Raw genomic sequence first — 22,378 nt, 5'->3', positions numbered from 1 at the left:
ATCTTCACTATCTTTTTTTTTTTTTTGACACACATATACCTTCACTATCTAATAGACTTTTTCTCTTCCTTGAAATCTGAGAAGACTCCTTTCCAGCCAGCGTAGAAATGATCGAGAAATAACGACTTTGTTTCTCCTAAATTTCGAAGTAACACACAACAAATACAGTTTTGAAAGTGGAAAGTACCCTTTTCGGTTCACATAATTTTTAGATCAATGTCTCGACACCAAAAACCCTTACTTCTCCGTAGCCATGCACCATTTTGATCAAATATCTTGCAAGCACTCATACTCTCCACTGAATCATGAAATGATGGAGCTTTATGAATCATGAAAGTGGGACGCCTATATTAGGGAGGAGGTGAAAGGGGAGAGTAACTCCGAGTGAATTGGGAGGCGATAGAAAACAATAGGGGCCAATGGTGGTTTCTGAAGATATGTGAAACGGTCCATATTTCATAATAAAAGGCCAATATTTGTTTACGGTCCTTTGGTTAACTGAAAATGGATTAGACAACGGTGACGTGACATGCCTCACCACTCACCATAGTCCCCTTTTCCTTCAGTCAAGTCACAGAGTATCATATTCTCTATAATACTCTTCGCTTTTCTGTTGATTAATCGTATATATTGAACATGCTGTGTGAAACACCGTTTTATTCACACTTAACACTATGCAGTCGGTCATTCTTATTAAGAATAAAGGTTTGATTTGTATTTGATAATAAAAAAATGGGTTTGATTTGTCATTATACATATTACACACCAAATGTCGCAGCACATCTTTCCAAAAAATAAAAATAAACTAATGATGACATCACTGAAATCTTTTTTATCTCTCTCTAATTGCAACAATCACAGAACAGGTACCAAACCGAGATTGTCTCTAATAAATGTTAGAGTCTCTTAATTCTAATGGTAACCGTAATCACTTATTAATCACCTTTCAATTCTTAAACGTACGTAGTGATTGTTGTTAATGCTCAAAATTTGAGAAACTGAAGCCAGATAATATAAATAGAGACACATAAACTTCCAAAGAAGATATATATTTACATTCTATAACACATCTTTTCCACATAATAAAAACTCATGGACACTCTTATAATGGTATCGATCATGACCCTAGTGCTCTTTGTTAGCTCTGGATCCGCACGTGCCGCCACTCTTATCGTATCCAACCAGATGCAGAGACGTGCTAATGTTCCCGTCTTCGTGACGTGCCAGGGCTCAATTCCTAGGATGTCTAAACCCATACCTTTGGGTCAAGTCTGTGAATCTCTATGAATCAATGAAGAAGAAGATAATACTTTACTTTTATTTCTTTCAACTTAAGCGGCTATACAATGCGTTCATCTCTTTATATACACAAGTAAGAGAAACCCTAAAGCTCACGTTAGCATACAAGAGCATCAGCATCTAAGCAATGGAATCTGTTAAAGGTAGAGAAGTCTTGTGCTGTAATCTTCCGACCGTGAGCTGTCCTGTTCGTACGTTGATGACGACACTGTTTGTTAACGGCTAGTGCAGAAGGTGATGTGGGCTTGCTACTCTGTTTGTGTATTTGTGAGCTCGGCCCAATGGTGTGTCTAAAACCTTCTGCACCAGAAAGAGTCTTTGGCTCACATAGTCTAATATCCCCCCTCAAACTTGGAATCGGAGGAAGGGAGACTCCAAGTTTGCTGCGTAGCTTGAAGAACGCGTCTTGGCCTAGAGACTTGGTGAACACATCAGCGAGCTGGAGGGATGCTGGTATGTGCTTGACCTCGAGAGCTTTGAGAGCAACACGTTCTCGAACATAATGATAGTCTAAGTCAAAGTGTTTTGTCCGTTTATGGAACATGGGATTAGCCGTTAAGCAAACAGCTGAGAGATTGTCACAGAGAAGTAAGGGAGTTCGCTGCTGCTTCAGTCCCATTACCGCAAGAAGATTCTGAAGCCATACTATCTCGGAAGCTGCAATGGACATTGTCCTATACTCAGCTTCAGTTGACGATTTGGAGATAGTTTCATGACGTTTAGCCGACCATGAGATGACATTGGACCCAAGCATTGTACAGAAGCCGCCAGTAGAACGTCTTGTCTCTCTGCAGCCGGCCCAATCGCTGTCACTGTAACATAGGAGTGTAGAATCCGTGTTTGCACGAATTGTGATACCAAGCTGCAGAGTTCCTTTAACATAACGCAAGATCCTCTTGAGAAGAGTATAATCAGATTGACTTGGAGCATGCATCCGTTGACATATGTAGTTCACCGAGAACTGAAGATCAGGTCTGGTGAGCGTTAAGTACTGTAACTTGCCCGCTAAGCTCCTGAAGTGTGACGGATCAGAGAACTGAATGTCTTGACCAGGAACTTTGTCTAATTTGAGTGGGAGAGGAGTAGGCATAGGGGCACAATCTGACATGCCTGCAGTAACAAGAAGATCAGTAGCATATTTTTCTTGGTTCATGAAGAGACCGTCGAGGTAATGATGGACTTGAATACCCAGAAAGTAATGCACCGGACCCATATCCTTCATTCTGAAGACGCTGTTCAGCTGAGAAAGCAGATTTTCAAGAAGCTGATTGTTGTTGCCTGTGAGAATCATGTCATCTACATACAGGAGGAGGTAGATAACATCTGAGCCCTGATGGTAAATGAACAAGGAAGGATCGGGAAAGCTACATTTGAAACCATACGCAAGAAGAAATGAGCTGAACTTATCGAACCAGGCTCTAGGCGCTTGCTTTAAGCCGTAGATAGCCTTCTTTAACTTCCACACATAGTCTGGCTTCTCAGAATCAACGAAGCCTGGAGGTTGGAGCAGATACACTGTTTCTTTCAAATCACCATGCAAGAAGGCGTTTTGAACATCAAGTTGTTTTAGGGCCCATTTCTTTGTTACTGCAACATGAAGAACAGCTCTTATAGTAGCAGTGCGAACCACAGGACTAAAGGTTTCAATATAGTCTATTCCTTCTTCTTGTTCGTTTCCTTTAGCCACCAGTCTACTTCTTAGTGTGAGAACACTGCCATCTGCATTTCTCTTTGTCTTAAACACCCATCTGCTGCCCAATGGATTTTGATCATCTGCAGGTGGTACAAGCTCAAAGGTTTCTGTTTCCTCCATGTTGTGAATCTCTACTCCCATTGAAGCTGTCCAACCTTTATGTTTCAGCGCAGCTTTGACTGATTTAGGCTCAGCAAACTCATCTTTTATAGTGAACAGAGCGTATCTCGGGTTTGGTTTCACTATTCCTGCTCGAGCTCTTGTAGTCATAGAATGCACTGGAGGATCTTCCTCTTCTAACTGAACCGGTTCTTCTATCACAACTTCTTCAACCACAACTTGTTGGTTCTGATCTTCATCTTCAGAATCAGACTCATCTTGTACTACCACTGGCTCAGCTTCATGAACATCACGGCGTGGTGGGAGTTCTTCCGGGATGTCTTGATTTGGAGGAGGAGCTTGACTCTGAGGTAGTAGATATGCTTCTCTCCAGGCATTGAGAAGGGAAGAAGTCGAAGGTTTATGAAACCGTTGATACATATCAGCATAAGGAAATGAATTTTCATCAAATAAGACATGCCTACTGATGAAAACTTTTCCTGTTGGTGGATAGTAGCATCGATAACCTTTATATTTCTCATTGTAGCCAAGGAAAACACAGGCCAAGGACTTGGGGTCGAGCTTGTTTGTCATATATGGACGTAGTGACGGATAGCACTTGCAACCGAAGACCCGTAGAGCAGTGTATACAGGTGGAGTTTGATGTAGCATCTCATAAGGACTCTTCTTGTCAGAAAGAACGGAAGAGGGAAGCAGGTTGATTAAGAATACTGCAGTGAAGAAAGCTTCCACCCATAGCTGTTGTGGTACACGCCCATAGTATAACATAGTGATGCCCAACTCGGTGAGATGTCTGTGTTTGCGCTCAGCTAACCCATTCTGTTGGGGTGTGTGAGGACAAGATATCAGTTGTTTGATACCACTGCGAGCAAGATGTTGAAGAAACTCTGAGCCAATGAATTCACCACCTCCATCACACTGAAACTGCATAATCTTGCGTTGAAACTGAGTTTCCACGAGTTGTTGAAATCGAATGAAAACAGAATAAAACTCAGACTTCAACCTCAAAGGATAAAACCATGTGAATCTGGTATAATTGTCAATAAGGATAACATAATATTTGAAACCTTGAGTAGACACAACTGGACTAGGACCCCACAAATCACAATGTATTCTTTCCAAAGGCTGAGTAGACACAAACTCAGAAGATAAAAACGGAAGCTTACAACTCTTCCCAAACTGGCAAGCATCACAAACAGACTTGGAGCTTGACTTATTTAAAACGATAGCTTTAGACTGAGATAGAAGCTGAAGAACGTCCTTGTGAGGATGACCAAGCCGTTGATGCCAAATCTCCTCACTGGTGGCCTGCTGTCTTGATGAATAGAAAGCCTGAAACCGAACATCCTTCAGCACATAGAGATCCTTATTTCTGTGACCTTGTGTTATCACTTGCTTTGTCACCTTGTCCTTAACCAACACAGTTGAATCATCAAACGTAATTTCACAAGGATAATCAGATGTTAACTTAGAGACAGATAGTAAAGACTTGGTTATATCTGGACACACTAAAACATCTTGTAAAGGTAATGTACCTTTTGGTGTTTGCAAAGCAATTGATCCCACATGAGTTATTGGAAGATAGTCACCGTTTCCAACAATAACTTGATCGTTTCCAAGGTAAGGCTCAGCAGATTGAAGTTGTGATCTGTCACTGGTGATATGTGCTGACGCAGCCGAGTCTGGAAACCACTCGTGACCTGACTGTTGTGGATTATCAGAGAGCCTAACCGTAGCGAGAGCATCATGAAGATTAGCTGGGGACTGATACTCTTGATCAAATCTGTTGTAGCAGCGGGGAGCAGTGTGTCCATAGCGACCACATATTTGACACATGGGGCGGGAGGATGAGTTAGATCCTGAGAACTGTTGGTGAAATCCTCTTCCTCTAGTAGAGTAAGAGCTTCTTCCTCTGTTTCCTCTGTTATTATAGTAGCCACGTCCTCTGGAGTAGTGACCTCTGTCAGAGTGAAACGCGAGATGTGGTGTTGTTTCAGGAGCCTGGTTATGGACTTGCAGCTTATCATCAAAGTTAACCAGCTTAAACACCGCATCTTCATATCTCATATCTGGAGTTGAGTCCATTGAATGTTCAATGACAGTACATATAGACTCATACTCCTTTCCCAACCCACTCAAGGCTCCATAGATCATCTCTTGATCTGAGACTGGAAAGCCTATAGAATCTAACTGGTCGCAAACACTCTTGACTCCACTAAGATACTCAGACATCGGCTTTTGATTCTTGGACATACCTTGCAGCTTACGCTGAAGGTCAAGCTTTCTTGTTGCTGAGACACGGTTATACTTCTTCGCAAGGCTCAGCCAGACCTCATGAGCTGAGTTGAGACCGTAGACAGATCTGAGAGCTTCTTCTGTCAGAGAACCAAACAACCAAGCCATAACTAGCTGGTCACGACGCATCCACTTGACGAACTCCGGGTTGGCTTCTTCTGTAACCACATCCCCGTTTCGGACTGTGACTGTAGGATTAGGACGAGGAGAAGACCCATTTATGTAACCAAGTAGTGACTGACTTGAAAGGAAAGATTCAAACTGTGTCTTCCACAAAAGGTAGTTTGTAGAAGAGAGTTTTAAGGTGACACACTGTGAGATGCTCAGTGAAGGAGCAGACAAAGGATCCATGGATTCGGTCATGGCTCTGATACCATGTGAATCTCTATGAATCAATGAAGAAGAAGATAATACTTTACTTTTATTTCTTTCAACTTAAGCGGCTATACAATGCGTTCATCTCTTTATATACACAAGTAAGAGAAACCCTAAAGCTCACGTTAGCATACAAGAGCATCAGCATCTAAGCAATGGAATCTGTTAAAGGTAGAGAAGTCTTGTGCTGTAATCTTCCGACCGTGAGCTGTCCTGTTCGTACGTTGATGACGACACTGTTTGTTAACGGCTAGTGCAGAAGGTGATGTGGGCTTGCTACTCTGTTTGTGTATTTGTGAGCTCGGCCCAATGGTGTGTCTAAAACCTTCTGCACCAGAAAGAGTCTTTGGCTCACATAGTCTAATAAAGTCTCGTTGATAAAGATCCCAACCACTAGCGGAAAAAATGCGACTGATGATATCCCACCCACCGCTGAAAAAAACGATAAACCGGCGAGACCTAGAGTGTCGCAGCGGACGTCTTGCGAAGGAACGTTTTGGGGTGAAGCACAATTCGTGCCCTCTTTGAGGATGTACCGTTTGTACGATTCGGACACTGATTCTGCGGTGCGTTTCGTTGTTGCAAAAGATGATGGGTTTTACTGTTGGAACAATGACAAGAATTATTGGCACAAGTGTCCTATGATCATTTTCATCTAATTGCTCCAAATTTACGTTTCAATTTCAAATGTTATATTTTCGTATACTACACATATTGTTAACATTTGATAAATTAACCCATTAACGTAAACATTATCTTGGAAATGAAATTTTGTGGTTACTGAAATTTACTTGAGAAACACTCTAAAATAGCAATAAAAAAATTTTGTTCACAAAAATAGACCACAAGAAAGAAAATGACCAAAATATTTTATTGAAGAGGTAAATATACATTTACACTCATAGAGTTAACTAATCCAAATCTTAGGGTTTAGATTTAAGGAGTGGAAATTTGGGATTGAGGTTTAAAATTTTATAAAATAAAAAATAAATATTAAAAATTTTAAAATAAAAATTTTAAAAATAGTTTCAAAAAGTATTTACGAATTACAAAAAGAAAATTTTCAAAAAAAAAATTCGATTTTTTTTTAAAGTTCAAATTTGAAAATATATAATCTAAAACTATAAAAATTATTTTTTAATTTTTTAATTTTTTTTATATCTAGGTTATTAATGTCATTTTACCTATTAAATGAAACGTTTTGGTCATTTTCCTTCTTGTGATCTATTTTTGTGAACAAAAACTTGAAAATTGTCTATTTCGGAAAATTGCCCGATTAACTTTATGGTTTAAATATAACGAGAGCATTTTTTTCTTAATCTTAAATATATCACATTATTATTCCATCTCAATAGTCATATGCTTGGACAACTTCTAAGAAAGTCAAGAGACTAAGCAGACACTGAGACACCTTTATACTATTACGTAACTAAACATATACTCTCAGTACTATATATGTATACTTGAAATTGAAATAGTAATTCTCCTTTAATAGAAACATGTATATATCGTACATACTTTCCTTTTTTGTTAAAAGTATCATAAACTTTCTTCCCAGTTCTAACTAAATTCTCTATCTTCACGACAAAAAGCTAGAATATTTTGGATTTCAACAAATCAAATCTCCCATTGTCTCTTCTTAACTAGAAAGCTTTTACAAAGATCGATATTAAAATATGTAGATCAAGAGATCATGTTGTTAATATCCAAGCGTTTCAAACACGCAAACAAATAAATAGATAAATAATTTTACATAATGACTCAAGTAAGGGTTATTCAGAATACGCCATAGGTTCTTAAGATGATGGGTGTTAATATTGGTAATGGACAGTCCAAATCCAACTCAAAACCAACACTCATATGAAAGCCTAAGACTACACAACCCAGTAAGGATTCAGCCCACTCCAGCAGTTCAAGAACAACCTGAACAAGAGAACAAAACAACGTCCGTACAGAGCTCAACAGAAAGGAAAAGCAATCCGTAAAAGGCATTGCAACCTCATCAACAGCTCATCATACAGCAACGGCTAATAAGTTCTCTATGCTAAAAGATAAGGATGATGACACATCATTTAACCTAGATTCCTAAGTGTATAAATTAGAGTGATGTAATAGACCTTAAGCGAGAAAATAAATAAAACAGTTCAAATATTATATGAGAAGACATTAACACCATAGCCAGTTTGGAGTACAAGCCAATGGAATCATTAGCTTGGGGCCAATGGCTATAAAAATAATTTAAGGGGAAACTTAGATGAGGATCAATCATTCCAGTTGGTTAAAGTTTAAAGATGATGAGTTATGTGTTAACTGGTAATGAGTCTTCATATGTAATACCATATCAAAAGTTATTTTTCGGTTTTACTTATTTCTTACAAATGTTTTTACATGCATACAGTTAACAAACTAATTACTAGGACTAATTATCATTATTACTGGATATTAATAGTTATTTAATCAATAAATTTATTTTAAATGAGATTTTGGAAATAAAAATAGAAAATTGTCCCAAAATTTTATGTATTTATTTATATATATTGTTAATAAATAAAACTTAATAATGATGTTATTATATTTTCAAAATATTTCAATTTTAAAGAATACAATTAATCATCAATGCTAATATTTTCAAAATATTTCAATTCTGTATAACTACGCTTACATTTGTGCCTTCTATTTTGGACATTATCTGGGTGAATATGTCGTTGCAATCTACGAAAGCATAACTACATTCTTCACCAAGTAAGGGTTATTCAGAATACGCCATAGTTTCTTAAGATGTTGGGTGTTAATATTGGTAATGGACAGTCCAAATCCAACTCAAAACCAACACTCATATGAAAGCCTAAGACTACACAACCCAGTAAGGATTCAGCCCACTCCAGCAGTTCAAGAACAACCTGAACAAGAGAACAAAACAACGTCCGTACGGAGCTCAACGGAAAGGAAAAGCAATCCGTAAAAGGCATTGCAACCTCATCAACAGCTCATCATACAGCAACGGCTAATAAGTTCTCTATGCTAAAAGATAAGGATGATGACACATCATTTAACCTAGATTCCTAAGTGTATAAATTAGAGTGATGTAATAGACCTTAAGCGAGAAAATAAATAAAACAGTTCAAATATTATATGAGAAGACGTTAACAACATAGCCAGTTTGGAGTACAAGCCAATGAATCATTAGCTTGGGGCCAATGGCTATAAAAATAATTTAAGGGGAAACTTAGATGAGGATCAATCATTCCAGTTGGTTAAAGTTTAAAGATGATGTTAACTGGTAATGAGTCTTCATATGTAATACCATATCAAAAGTTATTTTTCGGTTTTACTTATTTCTTACAAATGTTTTTACATGCATACAGTTAACAAACTAAATTACTAGTACTTATTATCATTGTTACTGGATATTTATAGTTATTTAATCAATAAATTTATTTTAAATGAGTTTTTGGAAATAAAAATAGAAAATTGTCCCAAAATTTTATATGTATTTATATATATATATTGTTAATAAATAAAACTTAATAATGATATTATTATATTTTCAAAATATTTCAATTTTAAAGAATACAATTAATCATCAATGCTAAGTGTATAAATTCTTTTAAATTATTTTTAGGTTCTTCTAAGGGTATCAATCATCAGTGATAATTGTATAAATTATGCGGTAGATTCTCTCAACACCATACATTATCTTATAGGTTCTATAACGAAGTAATTAAAGAATAATAAACGTATATACAATGTATCTATTTTTCGCGATAATTAGACGTCACTTAGGCTCTATAGTGGAGTATTTGTTTTACTCTAATTACTCTGGCTTGACTTCGTAAAGGGTTAGAATTTAACGGCAGCCAGCAATTGAGGATTATCGGCGATTGTCAGCGTACACGTGTTGGTCTAGCAATTTAGTTACTACAGACTGATATGGGTTAATTTGGATTTTTGTGATATTGGAGAAATTCCTTTGATTTTTTCTTTTTTGTAGAGAATGCTTTTTTGTATTACTAGGATTTTGTTTTCTTAATATTCCACATCCCTAAACTTAGGAAACATATCAAGTTAACAAAGTAATATAAAATATCTAGAAATATTTTAGAAAAATATCTTCCATTTATCTTTTCTTGACACGACTAATTGGTTATAAATAAATTAAATACAACGCATGCCAACTCTATAAATACTTCTCTTTCCACACCAAAACCTCAAACTCTCTAACAAACCACTAAGGAAAAGATGGAAGCGAAATCATTTCTTCTCCATTTTATCCTCTTTATTGTCATTTTCTCTCATTTTTCTCACTCAACTTCCTCAAGGATCCTAAACAAACCCTCAAACTGCTCATCGTCTGCAAGTTTAGTGAGCCGTAATGCGGAGAGGCTGATCAAGTCCTTCAATCTAATGCCTGACCATGACGTCAATGTCATCGCAAAGGGAAGCCCTGATGTTCCCCGACTCATTGAAAGCCAAATCAATTTTCCGGAAACCATCGGTATAAGAAACACTATAGGTGGTCCTTCTGTCCAACAATTCGGCCACTATGGCGGTTACTACAGCCTCACTCATACTAAATCAGCTAAGTAATATTTTAAACACGTTAAAACTTAATCCGGTTTAATTCCTTGTGTTTTAAGTAGACCAATTGATTTTGTTTTGGTTTTGGGGTGCATGTTGTTTTCTAACAGGATGTTCTATTTCTTCTTTGAGTCACGGACCAACAACACCGATCCGGTTGTGATTTGGTTATCTGGTGGACCGGGTTGTAGTAGCAGTGTGGCTCTGTTCTATGAGAACGGTCCGTTCACAATATCGGATGATCTCTCTCTTTCTTGGAACGATTTTGGTTGGGACAAGGTTAGTTGTTTGGTTGGTTTAGTTTAGATAGGAAAAGCTTATATCTTCTTACGAAAGAAACATATTTAATATAAAAAAATTACTATAACTCAACTACTCTTTCTTGTTACTCAAGGAACATTCAATATTCTTATTACTCAACTACTTTTGTTCCAATAGGTATCCAATCTAATATACGTGGACCAACCGGTCGGGACTGGTTTCAGTTACACATCGGACCAAAGCGATCTTCGCCACGACGAGACTGGTGTGAGCAATGATCTCTACGATTTCTTACAGGTCTGACTGTTGTTCAAACATTTCAAAATGAATGTTCTTCGAATTGTAATGGTTTGAGCTTTTTATATTTGAATTTTTGTAGGCCTTTTTCAAAGAACACCCGAAGTATGCAAAAAATGATTTCTATATCACGGGTGAATCATATGCTGGTCACTACGTCCCTGCTTTGGCTTCACGAGTTCACAACGGAAACAAGAATAAGGAAGGGATTCCAATCAACCTTAAGGTAAGTCTTTCATTAGCTTTTCTTTAATGATCAAACATCTGGTTTAATCTCGGTTTAAAATTAGGGTTTTGCGATTGGTAACGGTTTAACCAACCCGGAGATTCAATATGGTGCATATGGGGATTATGCCCTGGAAATGAAGTTGATCTCTGAGTCTGATCATGAGAGTCTCAAGCAAGACTATGTTTTTTGTCAAAGTTCCATCAAAAAATGCAGTAACTTCCATAAAATCTATTTGTTTCGAATATTTTTGGATTTGGGTTTGGAAAAAAACTTTTCGAGTCTAAAATCTGTTTTTTTTTTAAAATCAATTTCAGACCTTAATGGTGGTGAAGAATGTAGTTATGCTTTCGTAGATTGCAACGACATATTCACCCAGATAATGTCCAAAATAGAAGGCACAAATGTAAGCGTAGTTATACAGAACAACACACCAACTGAACCATTTCTCTATATATGAGTTTTGACAAATATATTATGGGTTATTTTGAAGTTTTATGACTTAAGGAAAAAGTGTGTTGGAAGCTTGTGCTATGACTTTTCGAAAATGGAAGCATTTTTGAACCAAAAGAAAGTACGCAAAGCTCTAGGAGTTGGAAACATCGACTTTGTGTCGTGTAGTACCACAGTTTATAAAGCAATGCTAAATGATTGGATGGTAAATCTTGCTGACAAGATTCCACGGCTTCTTGAAGATGGAATCAGTCTCCTTGTCTATGCAGGAGAATTCGATATCATATGTAACTGGCTTGGTGAGAATAAGATTCATCGTATGTTTCTTAATTTAGTTATGGCTTAGGTTATGAACGTGGAACAGAACAAAAGGTCGTGGGTGCAGTTTCATTTGCATTGATTGATATAATTTATTTGGTATATACAGGCAACTCCAGGTGGGTTGATCAGCTAAACTGGTCAAACCAGAAGGAGTATGGATCAGCCAAGAGAGTCCCGTTCTTGGTAGATGGGAAGGAAGCTGGGCTAATGAAGAATCACGGTCCTCTCACTTTTCTTAAGGTAAACCGAATAAAGCCGATGAACCAAACCTATTACTAATGTAAATACAATTGAAGTGGACTTCCTTCTTCCTGTTTTTGATAGTTTCAATTTTGGGGCAGGTTCATGATGCTGGACACATGGTTCCTATGGATCAGCCAAAGGCTTCTTTGCAAATGCTTCAGACTTGGATGCAAGGAAAGCTTGCTACTCCTACTCCGACTGGTGCAACAGTTCGTCAGTTATTCTAGCCGAATATTTCTTAACCGAATACGAACTGGTTGTTGTAGTTCCTTAACTAACTAATCAAAATAAATTTCAGTTCGATAATGCAGATGGCTCTTTTATATTCTCTGAGCGTGACCATACATTCATAAATTTATATATATATATATATATATATATATATATCTCTGCAAACTTATAACGAGAGAAACATCTAGAGTTGACCAAAACACTTTATAATTTTTTTTGTCAATCGTTGTTCAAAATGAAAAATGTAAAAGGTCTCGCTAAAACAAGAAACGCTTGGTTAGTTTCAAACATGGAAGACAACGATGATATATACTTATGGCTCAGCTGAGATCTATGTAACACTAATTTTCTAGTCCCTATAATTTCCCGACCACTCTCTGTCTGCTTTTAAGAAAAACGTCCCATGTCTTCCAATTGTTCTAAGAGAAGAACGTTTCATACTCTCACTGGTTTAAGCAGATTTAGGAGGTTACGTTCTTAACGAGTTTGACAGAGGAGTCCAAAGAACCATCTGTGATAGAATTATAACAATCAGCAAAAATAAAGGTGCAACGAATTCTAAAGTTTCACTTGCAGGAAATCAACGGGTCCTATGAACTTTTTGAAGGATCGGCGAAAGGTTTGATTCTTCTCTCATGATAGTATAAGAAACCTTTCTCTGTTTTGTCACCAATTTACTTAGTCTTCTATCATTTCCTTCAAAACTTACAATATAACCAATGTACATAAACATTACGCACTTATACGGATTAAAGAACTTTACAGATGAATATAATCCAAGGTTACAAAAATATATCTTCACTTCTTTTATCAAAAATATATATATATATATCTTCACTATCTTTTTTTTTTTTTGACACACATATACCTTCACTATCTAATAGACTTTTTCTCTTCCTTGAAATCTGAGAAGACTCCTTTCCAGCCAGCGTAGAAATGATCGAGAAATAACGACTTTGTTTCTCCTAAATTTCGAAGTAACACACAACAAATACAGTTTTGAAAGTGGAAAGTACCCTTTTCGGTTCACATAATTTTTAGATCAATGTCTCGACACCAAAAACCCTTACTTCTCCGTAGCCATGCACCATTTTGATCAAATATCTTGCAAGCACTCATACTCTCCACTGAATCATGAAATGATGGAGCTTTATGAATCATGAAAGTGGGACGCCTATATTAGGGAGGAGGTGAAAGGGGAGAGTAACTCCGAGTGAATTGGGAGGCGATAGAAAACAATAGGGGCCAATGGTGGTTTCTGAAGATATGTGAAACGGTCCATATTTCATAATAAAAGGCCAATATTTGTTTACGGTCCTTTGGTTAACTGAAAATGGATTAGACAACGGTGACGTGACATGCCTCACCACTCACCATAGTCCCCTTTTCCTTCAGTCAAGTCACAGAGTATCATATTCTCTATAATACTCTTCGCTTTTCTGTTGATTAATCGTATATATTGAACATGCTGTGTGAAACACCGTTTTATTCACACTTAACACTATGCAGTCGGTCATTCTTATTAAGAATAAAGGTTTGATTTGTATTTGATAATAAAAAATGGGTTTGATTTGTCATTATACATATTACACACCAAATGTCGCAGCACATCTTTCCAAAAAATAAAAATAAACTAATGATGACATCACTGAAATCTTTTTTATCTCTCTCTAATTGCAACAATCACAGAACAGGTACCAAACCGAGATTGTCTCTAATAAATGTTAGAGTCTCTTAATTCTAATGGTAACCGTAATCACTTATTAATCACCTTTCAATTCTTAAACGTACGTAGTGATTGTTGTTAATGCTCAAAATTTGAGAAACTGAAGCCAGATAATATAAATAGAGACACATAAACTTCCAAAGAAGATATATATTTACATTCTATAACACATCTTTTCCACATAATAAAAACTCATGGACACTCTTATAATGGTATCGATCATGACCCTAGTGCTCTTTGTTAGCTCTGGATCCGCACGTGCCGCCACTCTTATCGTATCCAACCAGATGCAGAGACGTGCTAATGTTCCCGTCTTCGTGACGTGCCAGGGCTCAATTCCTAGGATGTCTAAACCCATACCTTTGGGTCAAGTCTCGTTGATAAAGATCCCAACCACTAGCGGAAAAAATGCGACTGATGATATCCCACCCACCGCTGAAAAAAACGATAAACCGGCGAGACCTAGAGTGTCGCAGCGGACGTCTTGCGAAGGAACGTTTTGGGGTGAAGCACAATTCGTGCCCTCTTTGAGGATGTACCGTTTGTACGATTCGGACACTGATTCTGCGGTGCGTTTCGTTGTTGCAAAAGATGATGGGTTTTACTGTTGGAACAATGACAAGAATTATTGGCACAAGTGTCCTATGATCATTTTCATCTAATTGCTCCAAATTTACGTTTCAATTTCAAATGTTATATTTTCGTATACTACACATATTGTTAACATTTGATAAATTAACCCATTAACGTAAACATTATCTTGGAAATGAAATTTTGTGGTTACTGAAATTTACTTGAGAAACACTCTAAAATAGCAATAAAAAAATTTTGTTCACAAAAATAGACCACAAGAAAGAAAATGACCAAAATATTTTATTGAAGAGGTAAATATACATTTACACTCATAGAGTTAACTAATCCAAATCTTAGGGTTTAGATTTAAGGAGTGGAAATTTGGGATTGAGGTTTAAAATTTTATAAAATAAAAAATAAATATTAAAAATTTTAAAATAAAAATTTTAAAAATAGTTTCAAAAAGTATTTACGAATTACAAAAAGAAAATTTTCAAAAAAAAAATTCGATTTTTTTTTAAAGTTCAAATTTGAAAATATATAATCTAAAACTATAAAAATTATTTTTTAATTTTTTAATTTTTTTTATATCTAGGTTATTAATGTCATTTTACCTATTAAATGAAACGTTTTGGTCATTTTCCTTCTTGTGATCTATTTTTGTGAACAAAAACTTGAAAATTGTCTATTTCGGAAAATTGCCCGATTAACTTTATGGTTTAAATATAACGAGAGCATTTTTTTCTTAATCTTAAATATATCACATTATTATTCCATCTCAATAGTCATATGCTTGGACAACTTCTAAGAAAGTCAAGAGACTAAGCAGACACTGAGACACCTTTATACTATTACGTAACTAAACATATACTCTCAGTACTATATATGTATACTTGAAATTGAAATAGTAATTCTCCTTTAATAGAAACATGTATATATCGTACATACTTTCCTTTTTTGTTAAAAGTATCATAAACTTTCTTCCCAGTTCTAACTAAATTCTCTATCTTCACGACAAAAAGCTAGAATATTTTGGATTTCAACAAATCAAATCTCCCATTGTCTCTTCTTAACTAGAAAGCTTTTACAAAGATCGATATTAAAATATGTAGATCAAGAGATCATGTTGTTAATATCCAAGCGTTTCAAACACGCAAACAAATAAATAGATAAATAATTTTACATAATGACTCAAGTAAGGGTTATTCAGAATACGCCATAGGTTCTTAAGATGATGGGTGTTAATATTGGTAATGGACAGTCCAAATCCAACTCAAAACCAACACTCATATGAAAGCCTAAGACTACACAACCCAGTAAGGATTCAGCCCACTCCAGCAGTTCAAGAACAACCTGAACAAGAGAACAAAACAACGTCCGTACAGAGCTCAACAGAAAGGAAAAGCAATCCGTAAAAGGCATTGCAACCTCATCAACAGCTCATCATACAGCAACGGCTAATAAGTTCTCTATGCTAAAAGATAAGGATGATGACACATCATTTAACCTAGATTCCTAAGTGTATAAATTAGAGTGATGTAATAGACCTTAAGCGAGAAAATAAATAAAACAGTTCAAATATTATATGAGAAGACATTAACACCATAGCCAGTTTGGAGTACAAGCCAATGGAATCATTAGCTTGGGGCCAATGGCTATAAAAATAATTTAAGGGGAAACTTAGATGAGGATCAATCATTCCAGTTGGTTAAAGTTTAAAGATGATGAGTTATGTGTTAACTGGTAATGAGTCTTCATATGTAATACCATATCAAAAGTTATTTTTCGGTTTTACTTATTTCTTACAAATGTTTTTACATGCATACAGTTAACAAACTAATTACTAGGACTAATTATCATTATTACTGGATATTAATAGTTATTTAATCAATAAATTTATTTTAAATGAGATTTTGGAAATAAAAATAGAAAATTGTCCCAAAATTTTATGTATTTATTTATATATATTGTTAATAAATAAAACTTAATAATGATGTTATTATATTTTCAAAATATTTCAATTTTAAAGAATACAATTAATCATCAATGCTAATATTTTCAAAATATTTCAATTCTGTATAACTACGCTTACATTTGTGCCTTCTATTTTGGACATTATCTGGGTGAATATGTCGTTGCAATCTACGAAAGCATAACTACATTCTTCACCAAGTAAGGGTTATTCAGAATACGCCATAGTTTCTTAAGATGTTGGGTGTTAATATTGGTAATGGACAGTCCAAATCCAACTCAAAACCAACACTCATATGAAAGCCTAAGACTACACAACCCAGTAAGGATTCAGCCCACTCCAGCAGTTCAAGAACAACCTGAACAAGAGAACAAAACAACGTCCGTACGGAGCTCAACGGAAAGGAAAAGCAATCCGTAAAAGGCATTGCAACCTCATCAACAGCTCATCATACAGCAACGGCTAATAAGTTCTCTATGCTAAAAGATAAGGATGATGACACATCATTTAACCTAGATTCCTAAGTGTATAAATTAGAGTGATGTAATAGACCTTAAGCGAGAAAATAAATAAAACAGTTCAAATATTATATGAGAAGACGTTAACAACATAGCCAGTTTGGAGTACAAGCCAATGAATCATTAGCTTGGGGCCAATGGCTATAAAAATAATTTAAGGGGAAACTTAGATGAGGATCAATCATTCCAGTTGGTTAAAGTTTAAAGATGATGAGTTATGTGTTAACTGGTAATGAGTCTTCATATGTAATACCATATCAAAAGTTATTTTTCGGTTTTACTTATTTCTTACAAATGTTTTTACATGCATACAGTTAACAAACTAAATTACTAGTACTTATTATCATTGTTACTGGATATTTATAGTTATTTAATCAATAAATTTATTTTAAATGAGTTTTTGGAAATAAAAATAGAAAATTGTCCCAAAATTTTATATGTATTTATATATATATATTGTTAATAAATAAAACTTAATAATGATATTATTATATTTTCAAAATATTTCAATTTTAAAGAATACAATTAATCATCAATGCTAAGTGTATAAATTCTTTTAAATTATTTTTAGGTTCTTCTAAGGGTATCAATCATCAGTGATAATTGTATAAATTATGCGGTAGATTCTCTCAACACCATACATTATCTTATAGGTTCTATAACGAAGTAATTAAAGAATAATAAACGTATATACAATGTATCTATTTTTCGCGATAATTAGACGTCACTTAGGCTCTATAGTGGAGTATTTGTTTTACTCTAATTACTCTGGCTTGACTTCGTAAAGGGTTAGAATTTAACGGCAGCCAGCAATTGAGGATTATCGGCGATTGTCAGCGTACACGTGTTGGTCTAGCAATTTAGTTACTACAGACTGATATGGGTTAATTTGGATTTTTGTGATATTGGAGAAATTCCTTTGATTTTTTCTTTTTTGTAGAGAATGCTTTTTTGTATTACTAGGATTTTGTTTTCTTAATATTCCACATCCCTAAACTTAGGAAACATATCAAGTTAACAAAGTAATATAAAATATCTAGAAATATTTTAGAAAAATATCTTCCATTTATCTTTTCTTGACACGACTAATTGGTTATAAATAAATTAAATACAACGCATGCCAACTCTATAAATACTTCTCTTTCCACACCAAAACCTCAAACTCTCTAACAAACCACTAAGGAAAAGATGGAAGCGAAATCATTTCTTCTCCATTTTATCCTCTTTATTGTCATTTTCTCTCATTTTTCTCACTCAACTTCCTCAAGGATCCTAAACAAACCCTCAAACTGCTCATCGTCTGCAAGTTTAGTGAGCCGTAATGCGGAGAGGCTGATCAAGTCCTTCAATCTAATGCCTGACCATGACGTCAATGTCATCGCAAAGGGAAGCCCTGATGTTCCCCGACTCATTGAAAGCCAAATCAATTTTCCGGAAACCATCGGTATAAGAAACACTATAGGTGGTCCTTCTGTCCAACAATTCGGCCACTATGGCGGTTACTACAGCCTCACTCATACTAAATCAGCTAAGTAATATTTTAAACACGTTAAAACTTAATCCGGTTTAATTCCTTGTGTTTTAAGTAGACCAATTGATTTTGTTTTGGTTTTGGGGTGCATGTTGTTTTCTAACAGGATGTTCTATTTCTTCTTTGAGTCACGGACCAACAACACCGATCCGGTTGTGATTTGGTTATCTGGTGGACCGGGTTGTAGTAGCAGTGTGGCTCTGTTCTATGAGAACGGTCCGTTCACAATATCGGATGATCTCTCTCTTTCTTGGAACGATTTTGGTTGGGACAAGGTTAGTTGTTTGGTTGGTTTAGTTTAGATAGGAAAAGCTTATATCTTCTTACGAAAGAAACATATTTAATATAAAAAAATTACTATAACTCAACTACTCTTTCTTGTTACTCAAGGAACATTCAATATTCTTATTACTCAACTACTTTTGTTCCAATAGGTATCCAATCTAATATACGTGGACCAACCGGTCGGGACTGGTTTCAGTTACACATCGGACCAAAGCGATCTTCGCCACGACGAGACTGGTGTGAGCAATGATCTCTACGATTTCTTACAGGTCTGACTGTTGTTCAAACATTTCAAAATGAATGTTCTTCGAATTGTAATGGTTTGAGCTTTTTATATTTGAATTTTTGTAGGCCTTTTTCAAAGAACACCCGAAGTATGCAAAAAATGATTTCTATATCACGGGTGAATCATATGCTGGTCACTACGTCCCTGCTTTGGCTTCACGAGTTCACAACGGAAACAAGAATAAGGAAGGGATTCCAATCAACCTTAAGGTAAGTCTTTCATTAGCTTTTCTTTAATGATCAAACATCTGGTTTAATCTCGGTTTAAAATTAGGGTTTTGCGATTGGTAACGGTTTAACCAACCCGGAGATTCAATATGGTGCATATGGGGATTATGCCCTGGAAATGAAGTTGATCTCTGAGTCTGATCATGAGAGTCTCAAGCAAGACTATGTTTTTTGTCAAAGTTCCATCAAAAAATGCAGTAACTTCCATAAAATCTATTTGTTTCGAATATTTTTGGATTTGGGTTTGGAAAAAAACTTTTCGAGTCTAAAATCTGTTTTTTTTTTAAAATCAATTTCAGACCTTAATGGTGGTGAAGAATGTAGTTATGCTTTCGTAGATTGCAACGACATATTCACCCAGATAATGTCCAAAATAGAAGGCACAAATGTAAGCGTAGTTATACAGAACAACACACCAACTGAACCATTTCTCTATATATGAGTTTTGACAAATATATTATGGGTTATTTTGAAGTTTTATGACTTAAGGAAAAAGTGTGTTGGAAGCTTGTGCTATGACTTTTCGAAAATGGAAGCATTTTTGAACCAAAAGAAAGTACGCAAAGCTCTAGGAGTTGGAAACATCGACTTTGTGTCGTGTAGTACCACAGTTTATAAAGCAATGCTAAATGATTGGATGGTAAATCTTGCTGACAAGATTCCACGGCTTCTTGAAGATGGAATCAGTCTCCTTGTCTATGCAGGAGAATTCGATATCATATGTAACTGGCTTGGTGAGAATAAGATTCATCGTATGTTTCTTAATTTAGTTATGGCTTAGGTTATGAACGTGGAACAGAACAAAAGGTCGTGGGTGCAGTTTCATTTGCATTGATTGATATAATTTATTTGGTATATACAGGCAACTCCAGGTGGGTTGATCAGCTAAACTGGTCAAACCAGAAGGAGTATGGATCAGCCAAGAGAGTCCCGTTCTTGGTAGATGGGAAGGAAGCTGGGCTAATGAAGAATCACGGTCCTCTCACTTTTCTTAAGGTAAACCGAATAAAGCCGATGAACCAAACCTATTACTAATGTAAATACAATTGAAGTGGACTTCCTTCTTCCTGTTTTTGATAGTTTCAATTTTGGGGCAGGTTCATGATGCTGGACACATGGTTCCTATGGATCAGCCAAAGGCTTCTTTGCAAATGCTTCAGACTTGGATGCAAGGAAAGCTTGCTACTCCTACTCCGACTGGTGCAACAGTTCGTCAGTTATTCTAGCCGAATATTTCTTAACCGAATACGAACTGGTTGTTGTAGTTCCTTAACTAACTAATCAAAATAAATTTCAGTTCGATAATGCAGATGGCTCTTTTATATTCTCTGAGCGTGACCATACATTCATAAATTTATATATATATATATATATATATATATCTCTGCAAACTTATAACGAGAGAAACATCTAGAGTTGACCAAAACACTTTATAATTTTTTTTGTCAATCGTTGTTCAAAATGAAAAATGTAAAAGGTCTCGCTAAAACAAGAAACGCTTGGTTAGTTTCAAACATGGAAGACAACGATGATATATACTTATGGCTCAGCTGAGATCTATGTAACACTAATTTTCTAGTCCCTATAATTTCCCGACCACTCTCTGTCTGCTTTTAAGAAAAACGTCCCATGTCTTCCAATTGTTCTAAGAGAAGAACGTTTCATACTCTCACTGGTTTAAGCAGATTTAGGAGGTTACGTTCTTAACGAGTTTGACAGAGGAGTCCAAAGAACCATCTGTGATAGAATTATAACAATCAGCAAAAATAAAGGTGCAACGAATTCTAAAGTTTCACTTGCAGGAAATCAACGGGTCCTATGAACTTTTTGAAGGATCGGCGAAAGGTTTGATTCTTCTCTCATGATAGTATAAGAAACCTTTCTCTGTTTTGTCACCAATTTACTTAGTCTTCTATCATTTCCTTCAAAACTTACAATATAACCAATGTACATAAACATTACGCACTTATACGGATTAAAGAACTTTACAGATGAATATAATCCAAGGTTACAAAAATATATCTTCACTTCTTTTATCAAAAAAATATATATATATATCTTCACTATCTTTTTTTTTTTTTTGACACACATATACCTTCACTATCTAATAGACTTTTTCTCTTCCTTGAAATCTGAGAAGACTCCTTTCCAGCCAGCGTAGAAATGATCGAGAAATAACGACTTTGTTTCTCCTAAATTTCGAAGTAACACACAACAAATACAGTTTTTAAAGTGGAAAGTACCCTTTTCGGTTCACATAATTTTTAGATCAATGTCTCGACACCAAAAACCCTTACTTCTCCGTAGCCATGCACCATTTTGATCAAATATCTTGCAAGCACTCATACTCTCCACTGAATCATGAAATGATGGAGCTTTATGAATCATGAAAGTGGGACGCCTATATTAGGGAGGAGGTGAAAGGGGAGAGTAACTCCGAGTGAATTGGGAGGCGATAGAAAACAATAGGGGCCAATGGTGGTTTCTGAAGATATGTGAAACGGTCCATATTTCATAATAAAAGGCCAATATTTGTTTACGGTCCATTGGTTAACTGAAAATGGATTAGACAACGGTGACGTGACATGCCTCACCACTCACCATAGTCCCCTTTTCCTTCAGTCAAGTCACAGAGTATCATATTCTCTATAATACTCTTCGCTTTTCTGTTGATTAATCGTATATATTGAACATGCTGTGTGAAACACCGTTTTATTCACACTTAACACTATGCAGTCGGTCATTCTTATTAAGAATAAAGGTTTGATTTGTATTTGATAATAAAAAAATGGGTTTGATTTGTCATTATACATATTACACACCAAATGTCGCAGCACATCTTTCCAAAAAATAAAAATAAACTAATGA

General features: G+C 35.7%; 3 protein-coding genes and 1 long non-coding RNA gene across 6 annotated transcripts; 3 read left to right on the top strand and 1 right to left on the bottom strand.

The window, feature by feature from the left end:
• Positions 1–27: 27 nt before the first annotated feature.
• Positions 28–15,152, bottom strand: LOC117132460. Its single transcript, XR_004456023.1, has 2 exons — positions 14,479–15,152; positions 28–1,258 (listed from the first exon to the last, which is right to left on the bottom strand). It is a non-coding gene; the product is annotated as an uncharacterized LOC117132460 (long non-coding RNA).
• On the top strand, positions 1,039–6,825 carry LOC117132457. The gene is made up of 2 exons (XM_033286539.1): positions 1,039–1,269; positions 6,151–6,825. The coding sequence occupies exons 1-2, from the start codon at positions 1,093–1,095 to the stop codon at positions 6,439–6,441; spliced, it is 468 nt and encodes a 155-aa protein (XP_033142430.1). The 5' UTR covers positions 1,039–1,092; the 3' UTR covers positions 6,442–6,825.
• On the top strand, positions 6,822–14,244 carry LOC117132453 (serine carboxypeptidase-like 47). Of its 2 annotated transcripts, XM_033286519.1 has the most exons (9): positions 6,823–10,365; positions 10,471–10,639; positions 10,799–10,918; positions 11,001–11,144; positions 11,209–11,359; positions 11,462–11,550; positions 11,638–11,896; positions 12,025–12,158; positions 12,260–14,244. In XM_033286519.1, the coding sequence occupies exons 1-9, from the start codon at positions 10,022–10,024 to the stop codon at positions 12,386–12,388; spliced, it is 1,539 nt and encodes a 512-aa protein (XP_033142410.1). In that variant the 5' UTR covers positions 6,823–10,021; the 3' UTR covers positions 12,389–14,244. The 2 variants fall into 2 exon arrangements, with proteins under 2 accessions (XP_033142409.1, XP_033142410.1); XM_033286518.1 differs by having other exon boundaries at positions 6,822–10,365; positions 11,209–11,550.
• Positions 15,153–15,169: 17 nt separating the features above from the next.
• Positions 15,170–22,153, top strand: LOC117132454 (serine carboxypeptidase-like 47). Of its 2 annotated transcripts, XM_033286521.1 has the most exons (9): positions 15,171–18,713; positions 18,819–18,987; positions 19,147–19,266; positions 19,349–19,492; positions 19,557–19,707; positions 19,810–19,898; positions 19,986–20,244; positions 20,373–20,506; positions 20,608–22,153. In XM_033286521.1, the coding sequence occupies exons 1-9, from the start codon at positions 18,370–18,372 to the stop codon at positions 20,734–20,736; spliced, it is 1,539 nt and encodes a 512-aa protein (XP_033142412.1). In that variant the 5' UTR covers positions 15,171–18,369; the 3' UTR covers positions 20,737–22,153. The 2 variants fall into 2 exon arrangements, with proteins under 2 accessions (XP_033142411.1, XP_033142412.1); XM_033286520.1 differs by having other exon boundaries at positions 15,170–18,713; positions 19,557–19,898.
• The last annotated feature ends 225 nt before the right edge of the window (positions 22,154–22,378 follow it).

Source organism: Brassica rapa, chromosome A03 (assembly GCF_000309985.2).
Source record: "Brassica rapa cultivar Chiifu-401-42 chromosome A03, CAAS_Brap_v3.01, whole genome shotgun sequence".
Lineage (NCBI taxonomy): Eukaryota > Viridiplantae > Streptophyta > Magnoliopsida > Brassicales > Brassicaceae > Brassica > Brassica rapa.
This window is presented reverse-complemented; position numbering and strand designations above follow the sequence as displayed.